Source organism: Meles meles, chromosome 20, assembly GCF_922984935.1.
Source record: "Meles meles chromosome 20, mMelMel3.1 paternal haplotype, whole genome shotgun sequence".
Taxonomy (NCBI): Eukaryota; Metazoa; Chordata; class Mammalia; order Carnivora; family Mustelidae; genus Meles; species Meles meles.
The window spans coordinates 9931594-9945624 of NC_060085.1; the positions used below are offsets into that span (position 1 = coordinate 9931594).

A 14031-nucleotide genomic window follows, 5' to 3' on the forward strand; every position below is an offset into this window, starting at 1 on the left:
CTCCACACAGAGAGCTGCAGGTTACACCCACAAACACCCTGGAACATGAAGACAGTCATTACATCCTGTTCCCTCGACGGAGTCAAAAACCACCAAAACTCTGACAGACACAGTCTTACTGTCTAAACACTGAGACACACGGCTACACCCTTTCACGACCTGAGCTGTTTAACAGCACAGAGACATTGAGAGGGACCCTACCAACAGCTGTCTCCATCCCACCCCAAGAAGGCAACCGTGGGCTGCACACACAGCCCAAGCCTAGCCATTCCTCCCAGCTCCCCTCTCCCGGGCAGGCCCATCGCCCTCCTGTTGAAAGGAGGGATGAAAATGGGGAGCGGGCTGACCTCAGACATTCCTGCAGGGACCTTTGGCCTGGCTCCCCTTGCTTCAATTCCTGCCCTTCCCTCGAGGTCTGGCCAGGGGCCCACCCCCCTTTCCTGATCCCCACTCAATCCTCAAGGATGAAGTGGGCTGTCAAAACAAGCACGCTGGGTTTATGTCCAGTGCAGACCATGGCGCGCCTGGATGACAGCAGACCCCACACATCCAGTGTCAGCAGGGACGGGGGCCACATCATGACTGCTCCCCTCGGTCTTGGGTGCAGGGCTCCACCCCACAGCATTTGCCTTAGCAGGCCTCCATCCCAGGCCTCCCATCTTTCTTTTCCCAAGCCAAGCTTCTGCACCGCCCCCCCGACCTGGCCCAGATGTTCCCTATGGCCATGGGTAATAACAGCCTTGCACCCACTCTTCACATCAGGCCTGAGGTGGCGGGAGGCTTTGTTCGAGAGGGAGCAAGATTTGAACCTCAGTAGGCCAGGAAGCTCCAGCCTTTGACTGGAAGCCTGGTGGCCCGCAGCCAGAAACCTCATCAGGCGGAACGGGTTGAGGGGGGGTGGCCCATGCAGGCTCCTAATTCAATTTGGAGCCCGAGGAGGATGGATTTCAGCTGCTACATTCTTTCCCAGCCTTGGCTCACCCCCTTCTCCCACCACGAAGCCAAAGCTGAAGCCGACACACAGGTCCAACAGCAGATAGATTCTTTATGTTCAAGACAGCAAATTCAGATACAAAAGCCCACTGCCATCCTCCCTCCTGCCCCTTCTGTCTGGGGCTGGGCTGAGGGAGACACAGAGGGCAGGGGAAGGAGGGAGGTTCGGGGTTCACAGCAGACTAGTGTTTCCAATGTGGAGGTAACAGACTCCACGGTGAGGGGGCTCCTCTCTGGGTGGGGCACGGGGTGGGGGGGAGGGCATTATTGCATTTGCTGAGGGGGGGATGCCCCCCTTCTGCATTCCCTGCAGCAGGAAACGAGAGAGGTCACGACCCCCAAACAGGCCCCAGGGAGATGAGAGACCAGTTTGGCAGCTGATGCGGAAAGTGTTGGGGGCGGGTGTGTCCGCCTAATCTGGCTGGTCCCTCCCCCCACCCCCTGTGCCTGACCCAGCTGAGGTAGGTGGGGAACATGGCAAGGGGGGACCGGGCACCCCAGCCAGGGTGGGAACTGGGGAGGGGTGGTACCGATTGGAGTGGGGCAGAAGCCCGGGCCCACCTCCACTCTGTCATCCTTGGGGTGCAGAGCAAAGGTCCAAGCCAGATGCTGGGGTCCAGGCCATGGTGGCCCTCCCACGGGGGGCTCCCACCAAGCGGAGCCAGGTCACTGAGAGATCTGGAAGGGGGCCTAGAAGCGGCCAACCTTGGCATCCCCAATGGCACCCCAGACGTCAAAGACGAACTCATCAGGGAAGGCAAAGTCACCGAGCCGTTCATCCAGGGCCTCGGCTAGCTCATCTGGGTTCCTTTTGTCCTTTCCAAGCTCCACCATGGTGGCCGCTGGACAAGAGTAGTGGGGGCAGAATGGAAGCACGGATGACAGAGGTCCTCAGGGTAGACCCAGCCCCACTTGACCTAGCAGCCCCCTCCCCCAGGCTCACACCCAGCCCCAGATCCAGACATCCCCACTTACCCAACTCTGTGTCCCTGATGCCCATGTAGCTCTCCAGCAGGTCATCTACCTTCTCAATCGCCTTCTCCTCAAAGGCTGAGGGCTGGCGGGGGGAGGGACAATGACACCACAATAATGTGAATGTATTTATAATTGTACCTATTAAGTGCGGGACGCTCTTTTCACCACTTTACACATACTGACCCCAGCTCATACTCACCACAACCTGTGATCGTATTACTATCCCCCCCACTTTACAAACAAGGAAGCTGAGGCTCACCTGCCCAACAAAGGTCCCAGAGCTGGTGTGTGGCAGAGGTGGATTTGAATCTACTGCCCAGAGCCACCTACGGATGCCCGGGGAAGGAGGGCTGGGCCTGGGCTAGAATACTCACCACATCTTCTACTGTGGCAGGGCCACGGGATCGGAGCCGAAGGGTCCCTCGGCCAGTGCCCAACTGGGGGCCAGAGCCTGGGCGGCCACCCCCTGAGCGTACACCGATCATGTCTGTGGAAGGCAGGGAAGGGGTAAGGGTCTGGGAAGCCCAATTCCAGCATACCTTGGGCAGGACCCCCAGCAGCATGGCCTCTGATACCCCCTTCTACCTTCTCCAAGCTTCTGCAGGCTCTGGGGAATTGGGGTCTGAGGTGACCCCAGGAGGGCAGGACTCCTGACCCAGGCTTGGCATGGAGTGAGGGGGGAGGGGGTAAGGACAGGCAGGGACTGAGAATGGAAAAGGCTGGAGGGGAGACAGAAGGGGGCCCTGTTCCCAGGGTCTGAGGGACAGGAAGGGGGTGTGGCCTGGGTCTTGAGCTGTTCTCCCCAAGGCCAAGGGGATATAGCTGCTGGGTCAAAGACCAGCCCTATCTGCCTGGGGAAGTGTTTGAGAGTCCCCCACCCTCAGGGGCCTCAGGCCCATTCCAGAGAGTTAGTGAAGTCAGACAGAAAAGTGGGGGTGCAGGAACAGGGCAGCCAACCCTGGCTTCTCAGGGCTGGGGGGGTAGCTCGCCAGGGTTGGGGGCGCTTGGCTGGGCTAATGGTTCTGGGAAGCTGGCTGTGGGGGCAACTTCCTCCTTGTTCTTACCCTCCTCCCAGGCTGGGCGGAGAGCCAGCACCCCCTCCCCAGGGCAAGGCGGAGCTATCCCCCACCCTCCACTGCAGCTGGCTGGCCTTGGGCGCCACCTGCTGGTGCCTCCCTGCCACGGTGGCCTGAACCCAAGCAAATAGGGCCTGACGGAGGTCCAGGTGGAAGCCCCTCACCAAAGGCCTTGCGGGGCTCTGTGAGCTTCAATGTGAAGGTGCGGCCTCGGGGCAGCTCCTTGAGCAGACGGGCCACCTCGTAGTGCCGGCAGCCCAGCAGACTCTGTCCGTTGATGGCTTCAATCATGTCACCCACACTGATGAGCTGGATATGGTCGATCACGCTTCCCTCCTTAATGCGCTGCAGGGAGAGCAGCTGTCAGCCCCCAGGGCTCCGGCCTTCGCTCCCACGGCCCCTCCTCACCCTCAGGACTCTGGGGGCCCCATCCTCCCCAAGCACCTTGATGAAGGCATAGCCGGCCCCGTTGTCAGTGATGGTGAGCCCCAGCGCCTCCTCTGACTTGAACACCTCTACCTCCTTGCGCTGCCCCTTGACGTGGGCAAAGATGAAGTCCTCCAGCCCGATCTGGCCCCCCAAGAGCTTGTCCATGTCCACTTTGTGGGTGTTGAGGGTACAGAACATCACCTGCATGGGCGGGAGACACTCAACCCTTACCTCCCTCCCTCAGCCTTTGCTAACCACCACCTGAGGGGCAAGGAGGGAGCTGGGGAAGGGCTGTGGGTCCCCATCCCAGTGCCTGATCACCCCAGAGTGCCCCCCTCCAGGAGGCAGCTCTGCTAGGGCTGGGATTTCTGTTCTAGCAAAAACTCCCTGCAGCTCCCAGGGCACAGAGCCTGGCACACAGTGGGTGCTCAGTCAGGGCTTGTGGAACAAACGAAGGGGCACAGGATACCCACCATACCTACTGGAACCCCTGCATCTACTTCCTGCTCAGTCCTACTGTTGCTCTTCTTGCCTCCCTTCCTTCAGCTCCCGAGTCCTTGGGGTAAGGCCTCCCAATGCATCACAGAGAAATCAACCTTGCATCTGACCTTCAGATCGCATAATCAAGTGGGGCGCAAGCCTCCTAATGCATGATAGGAACGTCGCATCCAGCCCTGGCCACCCATTTCTGCTGTCCACGGGGCACATGCCTCCCAGTGCCTAATGGGAACTCAGCACTCAGCCCTAATCTACAGCTCTCCATAGTTCACTGGAGTGCAGGCATCCTTATGACTGATGGGAACTCGGCATCCAGTGTGGCCACCAGCTCTCACGATCCACAAGGGAGCAGGCCTCGGTGTATGGAACTTTAGCATCTGACCCACAGCTCATGAGGAGGAGGCATGCCCAGGCCTCAGCCCACCATCAGGGACCCTGGTGCCCAGCTTCCCAGTGGGTACCTCGGCAGCTGGCAGCCGGAAGGCCTCGGCGATCTTTCCATACAGCTCCTTGACGTTGGTGAAGCCCTCAATGCGGCCGGTGGGACTGCCGTGGGCCAGCTGGGTGTGGAACACGAGGCGGGGCCGCAGGGCCGGGGGAGGGGGGGGCAGGCCCATTTGGGGCCCCCCTGCCCCACCCCCACCCAGGGGCCCCGGCTCCCCCACGCCCAGCCCCCCACGGCCTGGCTCAGCCTCCTCATTTTCCACCAGAGGCGGCGCCTTTTTCCGCCGCCCCAGTCCCAGCGGCATGAGCAGTGAGAAGCGTGAGCTTGCTCAGGAGATCTGCAGGGCAGGAAAATGCACTCAGGGCCTGGGCAGTGGCCTCAGGTTGCCTCTCCCGCACTGTTAGCCCCCTACTGGCCTTAGGAAATATTTAGAGAACAGACTGGCCTTGGTTCAAAATCAGGGCCCAGCACTTACACACCTTGTAGAGAAGTAATACGAGCAGCTAATACCTGCTAAGACCCCAAGCAAACTACGCTGTGACCTTCCTTCATCCTCACACCACATCGGGATGTGGGGACAATATTATGTTACGAGGATGCCCATTTAGCAGATGAGAAAATGGAGGCTCAGAGTGGTTACATTCCCCTGTATTTTTCTGTTGGCACTGATGGTCACTAGTGCTGTGCACAAAAAAACCAACTCTCTCTTCAAAGCACACAGGCAGGTGACACCTGCTGACCTCTGTGGAACTGGGCAGGCATACGACTATAGTTCTGCCCAATGAGTTGTGAGAGGAAGTGACCCATGACATTTCCGGGCTGAAGCATTTGCTCACTGGAGTGAGAGATGCCAGGGTTCTCTATTTCCTGGGCAGGGTGCATTTGATGTGGTAGTGACTCCGTTGACCAGGCCCTGAGTGACTATAATGAATGGAACCTCCTGAGCTGCGATGATGTAGCAGGAACAAAAAAAATAAACCTTTGTGGAATTCAGCCACTAAGATTTGGGGGGTTCTTTGTTACTGTTGCAAAACTTGTCCTGACTGATACAGTCTTTTTCTTTCCTTTACCTCCACTCTCCCTGTTTTCTTCCTCCTTCCTTTCAAACAAGTATTTTTAGCATACTTACTATACTCCATGCAGCACTGTAGATCTTGCCTTCCCTTTGGTAAGATAACCAGGGTCCCTGACCAGGGCCACTATGTGCAGTTACACAGGTTGTTCACCATGCAAAAGCACCAGACCTGGGTTGCAAGTGGGACTGAATTTCATTCATCCTGTGCTCTGCTTGTCAAGCTGATGTGTTTGCCGGGGGGAAGGGCTGCCTCCTTCCAATTCCCTTCTAGATGCCATGTATGCTAGCTGGGGCTCTGTCCAGCTGTCCAGAACATATAGTTCTGAGCAAGCACATGTGTGAAAGTCTACTGTAATTCCTAATCGTGCTATGAAGACAATAAAACAAGGCAAGTTCTTCTATACCCAAGTTCAAGGAGGGCCTCTCTGAGCAGGTGAAACTGAATCCGAGACCTGAGTGACAGGAAGCAGTATCCACGTGAGGATGTGAGCAAGCCGGCTCCGAGCAGAGGGAACGGCCAGTACAAAGGCCCTGAAGTGGGGACGTGCTTGGTGTGTTTGAAGAACAGCTGGGAGGCCTGTGTGGCTGGAACAGAGTGCTAAGGGGAACAGCAGGAGGAGGTGAGGGCAGGGAGGGGATGAGGCAGAGCTAACAAGGCCTCCTGCGCCCAAGGGAGGACTTAGGCCTTTGCTCTGAGCGAGGTGGTGGCCACGGGAGGGCTCTGAGCAGACTCTCAGGCTCGCAGAACAGCAGGAGCCCAGTGTAACCAGAGTGCAGCGAGCAATGGGAGACAGAAGAGGGGTTCTACAAGAGGCAACAGGGGATGGGAGGGGTCGACTCTGCAGGCCTTCCAGACTGGGAAAGAGCTCAGATTTCATTTTTGAGTCACATGTCCAAAGTCACAGAAGCTGGCTGCACTCTCTGGTCTGTCTGATGCCCACGCAGCATGGCTCCCTAAGCAACTCCATCTACCCTGAACTTGGGATGTCTCCTCTGCAAGGGGGGACATTCCACCCACCTGGCCAGGCTGTGGTAAGGATCTCCTTATGCCACATTTTTCTGCGTAAAGAGGACTTCCGGCTCCCTCCCTTAAAATCTCTTCCTCCAGGTGGCCTTCCTGGATTCAGCCAAGCCCAGTTGGCTGCACCCACTCATGTGCCTCTATTTGTTTGCACATGCATTCATTCATCTGTTCTCCAACATCTCCTCCAGTCGCCCCTGCTCCAGCCCCAGCATCTCTCACCTACACTAGTGCAGTCGCCTGCTCCAAGTCTGCCGGCTTCTGCCCTCACTCTCCACGGTCTGTGTCAACACAGCAGCCAGAATGATCCTGTAAAACACATGTCACATCACACCTGTCCTCTGCTCTGACCACCCCCTCCAACCCGGGCTCCCACTTCCTTCAAAGTAAAAGCCAACATCCTTCCCTCGACCCACAGACCTCCCAAAATCTGCCCTCCATCACTGCCCTCCCCTCCTCTCCTCCCACTCTCTGCCTTGCTCGTACCTCCCAGGCACACAGGCCTTTCTCCTGCTCCTCTGGCATCCCGGGTGCAGCCCAGACTCAGGGCTTCTGCACCTGACTCTGCCCTCTGACATCTCCCACAACTCATTTCATCCACTGTTCTTGTTCACTGTTTTCTCAAAGGGCAAGGAATTTTGTCTGCCTTTTTCATTCCTATACTCTCAGTGCAGAGAACAGTGCCCGATGTGTAGCAGGTGCTCAATAAATACTTGCTGAATGAATGGATGGATGAGTGATCCTAATATTCCTTAGCCCAACAGTCCCTGTGCCTGGCTCTGGGGAGGCAGAGGAGCACAAGCTGGAGGCCCTGCCCCGAGGGGGTCTTGTCTTGCCAGCAAAAGCACAAGCCCCACCTCTGTGGTCCTCATCCTTTGGCTCCCAGCACAGTGCTAGGGACAGGGCAGGTGCTCCATCTAGCCACACAGACACATAATATCTCCCTCACTTTTCACTGTGGTTTTGTTTTCACTCCCTTCATAATCAAGGATGCATAACAACTTCTTTTTTTTTTTTTTTTTTTGTAATGGGTGGTGGCAGGGAAGGGCAGAGGGAGAGGGAGGGACTTGAATCTTAAGCAGGCTCCACGACCAGCGCAGAGCCCACTGAGGGGCTTGATCTCGCAACAGAGATCAGTACCTGAGCCGACATCAAGAGTCGGATGCTTAACCAACTGAGCCACCCAGGCTCCACATTTAACAACTTTTAAGACATTTATTAACTGCTTGGATGTGTCCTTTGTGAATTGCCTGTTTAAGTCTTTGCCCATTTTTTAAAATTGCAGTTTGTTTGTTTTTTATTGTAATGCCTGTCTTTCTTTTCTTATTGATTTGTGGAAACTTTATATATTTGGGATACTAGTTTGTTTTTTTGTTGTTGTTGTTGTTGTTGGTTTTTTTTTTTTTTTTTTGCTTTGAAATCAATAGTTTATTGAGTTGCAATATCTTTTTTTTTCTTATTTCTTTTCAGCATCACAGTATTCATTGCTTTTGCACCACCCAATGCTCCATGCAACACGTGCCCTCCCTAATACCCACCACCTTGTTCCCCCAACCTCCCACCCCCCTGGGATACTAGTATTTTATTGGTTACTTCATCTGTTTATCCACAGCACCCATCACAGTAGGAATTTGCTGAATATTTGACAAAAAACAAATTCTGAATGAATAAACCAATGCTGTCCCCTCAGATTATTTCATCACACTCAGTGATGCTTAAAAAGATTAAAATAAGGGGTGCCTGGGTGGCTCAGCTGTTAAGCATCTGCCTTCATTCAGCTCAGGTCATGAACTCAGGGTCCTGGGATCGAGCCCCGCATCGGGCTCCCTGCTCAGCAGGAAGCCTGCTTCTCCCTTTCCCACTCCTCTTGCTTGTGTTCTCTCTCTCGCTGTATCTTCTATCAAATAACTAAAATCTTTTTTTTTTAAGATTTTATTTATTTATTTGACAGAGAGAGATTACAAGTAGGCAGAGAGGCAGGCAGAGAGAGAGAGAGAGAGGGAAGCAGGCTCCCCACTGAGCAGAGAGCCCGATGTGGGGCTCAATCCCAGGACTCTGGGATCATGACCTGAGCCGAAGGCAGAGGCTTAACCCACTGAGCCACCCAGGCGCCCCTCAAATAAAATCTTAAAAAAAAAAAAAAAGATTAAAATAAAAAAAACAAAAAAATCCCAAACTCCTTATCATCACCTCCTCTGGTTCTCTTCCTGCTGCCCCTCACACATCTCAGCAGGATGCTGTGAACATGAGTCTGGAACCCAGCTTCTCCATTTACTAGCGGTGTGACCTTGGGCAAGTGTCTTATCTTCTCTGAACTCCAAGGAAGTCATACATGTGCCTGGAACAGTTCCTGGCACATGAGAAGGGTTCCATAAATGGTGATCTTTTTTTAAACTACTATTTCCATCTGTACCACCTTTCAGTCAGTTGACAAGATTCAAACTTTCGCCTTGACCCAGGGCCCCGGCATCCTGATCACCAATTCCCAATCTCATTACACTGCCTAGGCTTGCTGCCCTGGTTCAGGTGAGTTTCCATATCCTCACCTGCGAGGAGGGAATAATGGCAGTGAGGAAAGTAAGTGATTAAATGATTAAGTAAGTGATTTGCCTTCCAGGCTAGAAGAGGCAGGGTAGCCTGGGTTCAAATCCCACCCTTGCCACTTACCAGCTGCGTAGCCGTGGGCAAGTCACTTCATGTGATGGGGCCTCAGTTTTCTCATTCAAAAAAAAAAAAAAAAAACCAGCAGAATTCCTGTACAGGAATCCAAAGAGATTATGCAAAAAAACCTGATTAGTATTTTGCCTGACATCTGATTTAAGGAAACTGTTACTATTATTGTCATTATTATTATGGCCTCCTCCCCTGCCTGGCCCAGCCCAGAAACCTCCCAGTCCACTCCACTCTGCCTGCCGAGGTCTAGACTAGGCCACCTCCTCCAGGCAGCCCCCCTGGCTTGCCTCAGCCTGCTGGAACCGCCCCTATGGTCCAGACGGCTCAGGCCCATGCACTTAATTACATGTTGCCCTGGCAGAACTCTTGTCTTTCAGTCTTAGGCTGCTATTTCACTTCGTGTCTCTATTTTAAAATGTAAACCAGATCGTGTCACTCGCCAGCTTCAAAACTTACAACAGTTTCCTACCTTACAGAGGAAAAGCTCCAAACTCCTTAATATGAGCCACAGACCCCTGCAGAATTGACACTTTAGCTGTAGCTGGTGGCCCAGCCACACTATTCCAAGCTCCATCTAGTGTCAGAGTCCTTAACCGGGCTGAGCCCCTTGCCTGATCTTCGCGTCGCTACCTTCTTTCTGTTCTTAGATCCTGTCTCCAAAGTCACCTCCTCCAAGAGCCCCCCCACCAGATTCTACCATGCCACCCCTTCATATTTTATTCATAGCACCTAGCACTTCTACCATCTGCAGGTACATTCTTTATTTACTTGTTAACTTGCTTGTTGCCTGTCCCTCTCCCCTCCAACTAGAATGGCAGCTCCTACAGCGGAGGGATTTTTGTCTTGTTCGCTATTGCGTCCTCTGAGCCAAGAACCGTGCCTGGCACATAGCAGGTGCTCAATAAATGTTTGTAGAATGGACGGATGTGCCTGATGTCCTCATTCTGACTACTCTCTGAGCCCTTCTATCCTCAGAACATGCCATGGAGTTGCTAACTGCCATCCCCTCCCCACGTTCCGAGTCTCCCCTCAAACCTGAACATAGGGATAGAGAAGAAGAGTGCCAGCCTGAGCACCAAGCACATTGGCTTGAATCCCAGCATCCCACCGTCTCTTCCCTGGGAAGGGCCTGAAACTTAGCAACCCCACAACCACACAGAATCACAGTGGGGGCAGCAGGAAGTGGGGAAGGGGGTTCCTGGGAGCTGACATAAGCTGGGAACAGGGGGCCACCACATCTAGCCTTCCCTTTCTAATAGGATATTGCTATGGAGAGGAGGGCGGGAGGCTTCTGATTCAGTCTTGAAAAACCGGCTCCTGAGCATTTCCGGGGAGAACGCCTACTGCCCAGGCCTCAGCCCAAGCTTCTGAGGGGCCCAGCGGGCAAAGCAACCCCAGGCCCCCTGTCTCCCCTACAGGTGTCACTCTCTTCTGAGGGCCTAAGTGTTCATGTCTTGTCTTTCCAGCTCAGGGGAGACAAGGTAGGACTGGTGTCTGGTGACCTCTTAAGGGGAAAGCAAAGACCAGCAGGTATGGCCCAGATGTGTGCATGGTGGGGGGTGGGAACAGCAGCCGGCAAAGGAGCTGGTCAGGAACACCTGAACCATGGAGCCACGGGCCACCAAGTCATCTAGTCTAGGGGCTGAGACTGCAGTTCTCGACTCTGAAGCACGGGTTCGAGTTCCAGATCTGTCACTCACTGGCTGTGCCACCTTGGACAAGTCACTCCACCTCTCTGGGTTCGTTGCTTCACCTCTTAAAGAAGTAACAGCACCTCCCATGAGGTGTTTAGACTCAATGGATATGCATGGTAAATACCTGACACGGAAGCGTTCAGTAAATGCTAGCCGGGGTGATGTTTTCATTATTATTATTATCGGGACCTCAGTCCTCTCCAGGTCCTTCTAGGCTCCTCGAGGATTGGGACGAGGCCAGCTCCAGGGAGGTGCCCCGGCAGGGCTCAGAAATACCGACCCCGCGCCCGTCCCCGCGGGGACAGGGACTGTCCAGAGGACCGCAGGGAGCAGGGTGGGCTGTCGACTCCAACCGAGCGGCGGCAGGCGTTTGACTCTAACCCGTCGGGGAGACAGGCGCCCCTCTGGGAAGGGGCCTCGGGCATCCTGGAGCCCAACCTAGACCTCTAGCCCTGTCCATGGGACTGGCCCCACCCCGCTCGATCCGCCGAATCCCCGCGGGTCTGCTACCCCGCAGGTCCGCGCTGGGGTCCCCGGAGCCGCTGTGCCGCGCCCCGCCCGCGGGGGCACTCACCTGCGCCGCCGCCGCCAACCTGCGCGCGCCCGGCTCGGCCCTCCGCAAACTCCGGCCCGGGCCTCTCCCGCAGCAGCGGCTAGGGGGGCGGGGTCCGCGTCCGCGCCCGGCCAATCAGGAGCCGCCGTCCGACGCTCGTGGCCAATCCTCGCCGTGCCGCCCTGCGCCGGGTGAGCCCGACGGAAACATTCCAGAGGGATCCCTCCGCCTCGCCCGGCTCTTCCCGCCCCCCCCCCGGCGCCGCGGCGCAGTGGACCTTCCCACCCCGCCTAAAGCCGCGACAGGCTGTACCACCGCAGGGCGCGGAGGGGGGACCTGGGGCTGGGCCCCTGCCAATCGCGAGGAAGGAAGACCGGCAACCAATGGGAAGCTGGGCCCCCTGGACCACGTGCTGTTGGCTGAGTGTCGGCCTGGGGTGTCCCGGGTGGTAAGGGGCGGGAGGGCTGGTCGTGGGAGTCAGGTGACCAGGGCTAAGTTTCGGGCAGAGGCAAACTCCCCACATCCGGAAAAGCTGACCCTTTAGGAGACCTGGGAGGGGGCCGAGGGCAGCCCCCAATCCAGTGCTCCTCCCGGTCTGCCCCTGCCCCAGCCCGGCCATCCTCGGAGCGGATAAAAAGAATGCATTCTTTCTAGGCAGGCGGGCGGGCGAGCGGGCGGAGGATCGAGATGAATAGGGAGGGTCCCGAGTGTCCCTGCTTCCTGGGGTGTACAATGGACAAGGACATTCATTCATTCATTCATTCACTCGTCAAATATTTCATGTGGCCCTGCTCCGTGCCAGGCTCTGTCCTATCTCTGCAGATACTTCAACGGGTAAGCTGAATGTGCTTCTGGTAGAGGTTAACAGCGCGTGCAAAAAGGCCCGGAGGCTGGACAGAAGATACCACACATTTTGGGAGACTGCAATATCCTAGGAGCTAGCAAAACTGTATGAAACGGTGCATGGTAGGGAAGACAAAGGCGAGATGGACTGCTCGGTTGTTGGTTAGACCAGCGAATATTTACTGAGCACATAATATGTCTAGGTTTCAAAGGGTATCCAACCAGTCCAAGCCTCTGCCCTCTCATGAGGCTGTCCCCTCCATCTAACTGCCTCTCGGCCCCCCTCCCGCTGCCTGGGTCCAGAGACAGACACCGAGGAGCGTCTCAGCACATGTGTGAATGAGAAGACAGGTGATCTCACCATCATCAGGTCTGCCTCCTAACTGGGATTTCTCAGGCAGGAGTAGACCCAAGAAACAAAAGACACAAACGCACCTCATACAGACCAGGACTCTCAGTTCCCAGGACAGATGACATTTCCTTGTTCTACCTCCAAGCCGACCTCTGGGGCAGCTGGCGTTCGACCAGGAGCTTGTTTTGGGAATTTTAGTTCTTGGAGGCCTCTAATGGCTGCCACTCTGCTCAACGTTCATTGAATGACTGGGTCTCTGAAATCCCCAGGGTGAGCTGTTGTGTATCCCAGCCCCATCAGGTCCTACAGACTGGCGGAGTGAAAGAGGAGAGTGAGGCCTGGGCTTAGCCACTGAGGGCTGCGAGTCTGGCCCCACCCAGCTGGCAAACACTGCCACTGCCGTGGCAACAGCCACGGCTATTGTCCTTCTCTTCCTGTTCTGCTGACCTCTGCCATCCCCACTGAGTGATCAGTTGCTATGGCTGGGCCACTGTCCTCTGTGGGACTGTACCCACTGCCCTGTTTGCGCCTGGCATCTGAGCTGCCCTCTATACACCTGAAGAGGACAGTATGTGGGGCCATGGGGACAGTAGAGTCCTGAGCAGAATCCACTTAAACCCCCCTGTTGGCTGATGAGGAGGTCCCCCAGGGAGGGGTGAGGGGGTTGTCCAAGGGCACAGAGCAGGCCACCTCTTTATCCAGTTTTATAGCTCAAGAGGCTGGGAGGCCCAGCTGCTGAGGAGTTCAGACTCCAGGGCTGCCTCTGCTCCCTTTGGAAAAAATAATCTGTAATGCCAGCTAATACATACAGAAGGAAAGAGTGAGTTAGAAAATCCCCATTTTGCAGCCAGGAGAGAAATAATTAATTCAGGCGAGGCTCCTCAGTGGAGGAAGTAGATATTCACACAGTCTCAAAGGACCAGGCTCCAAATTGCTCGTTAATTACAGTGGGGGAAGGATACTTTGGAAAAAGCACCAGGGAGAAACCTGGCAGTCACCGCTTTCACCAAGTGATCAAAACTATTATCACCAGTGATGGGACGGGCCAACCTCACATGCCCCTTGCTGTGACAACATCACCTACAAAGTACCTGGTCCTGCTCAAAGTGTTTAACCTGGATCTACTCATGAGGATACAACCAGATACTTCCTGATTAAGGGAGTTTCTGCCAACAAATAAACAACCCCAAACCAAAAATGCCTGAAGTGTTCAAATAGATGTATATCAGGAAAGGAAAAATCAATCCATTAATTGAATGAATGAATGGAACGCTGGGAACAGTTCTAGTTTGAAGGAGATAGAGGTGACAACCAAAATCAGTGTATGATCCTTGATTGGATCCTTGATAAAAATTAAAAAAAAACAGCTATGAAAGATATTCTTGGGCTACTCGAAGATATTTG

General features: G+C 55.0%; 1 protein-coding gene across 3 annotated transcripts; it reads right to left on the bottom strand.

The window, feature by feature from the left end:
- Nucleotides 1–1019: 1019 nt before the first annotated feature.
- Nucleotides 1020–11554, bottom strand: GIPC1 (GIPC PDZ domain containing family member 1). Of its 3 annotated transcripts, XM_045992327.1 has the most exons (9): nucleotides 9180–9216; nucleotides 8929–9058; nucleotides 6735–6821; nucleotides 4433–4753; nucleotides 3489–3674; nucleotides 3209–3389; nucleotides 2343–2455; nucleotides 1969–2050; nucleotides 1020–1835 (listed from the first exon to the last, which is right to left on the bottom strand). In XM_045992327.1, the coding sequence occupies exons 4-9, from the start codon at nucleotides 4718–4720 to the stop codon at nucleotides 1684–1686; spliced, it is 1002 nt and encodes a 333-aa protein (XP_045848283.1). In that variant the 5' UTR covers nucleotides 4721–4753; nucleotides 6735–6821; nucleotides 8929–9058; nucleotides 9180–9216; the 3' UTR covers nucleotides 1020–1683. The 3 variants fall into 3 exon arrangements, with proteins under 3 accessions (XP_045848283.1, XP_045848280.1, XP_045848281.1); XM_045992324.1 differs by lacking the exons at nucleotides 8929–9058; nucleotides 9180–9216 and adding an exon at nucleotides 11454–11554; XM_045992325.1 differs by lacking the exon at nucleotides 8929–9058 and having other exon boundaries at nucleotides 9180–9219.
- Nucleotides 11555–14031: the final 2477 nt, after the last annotated feature.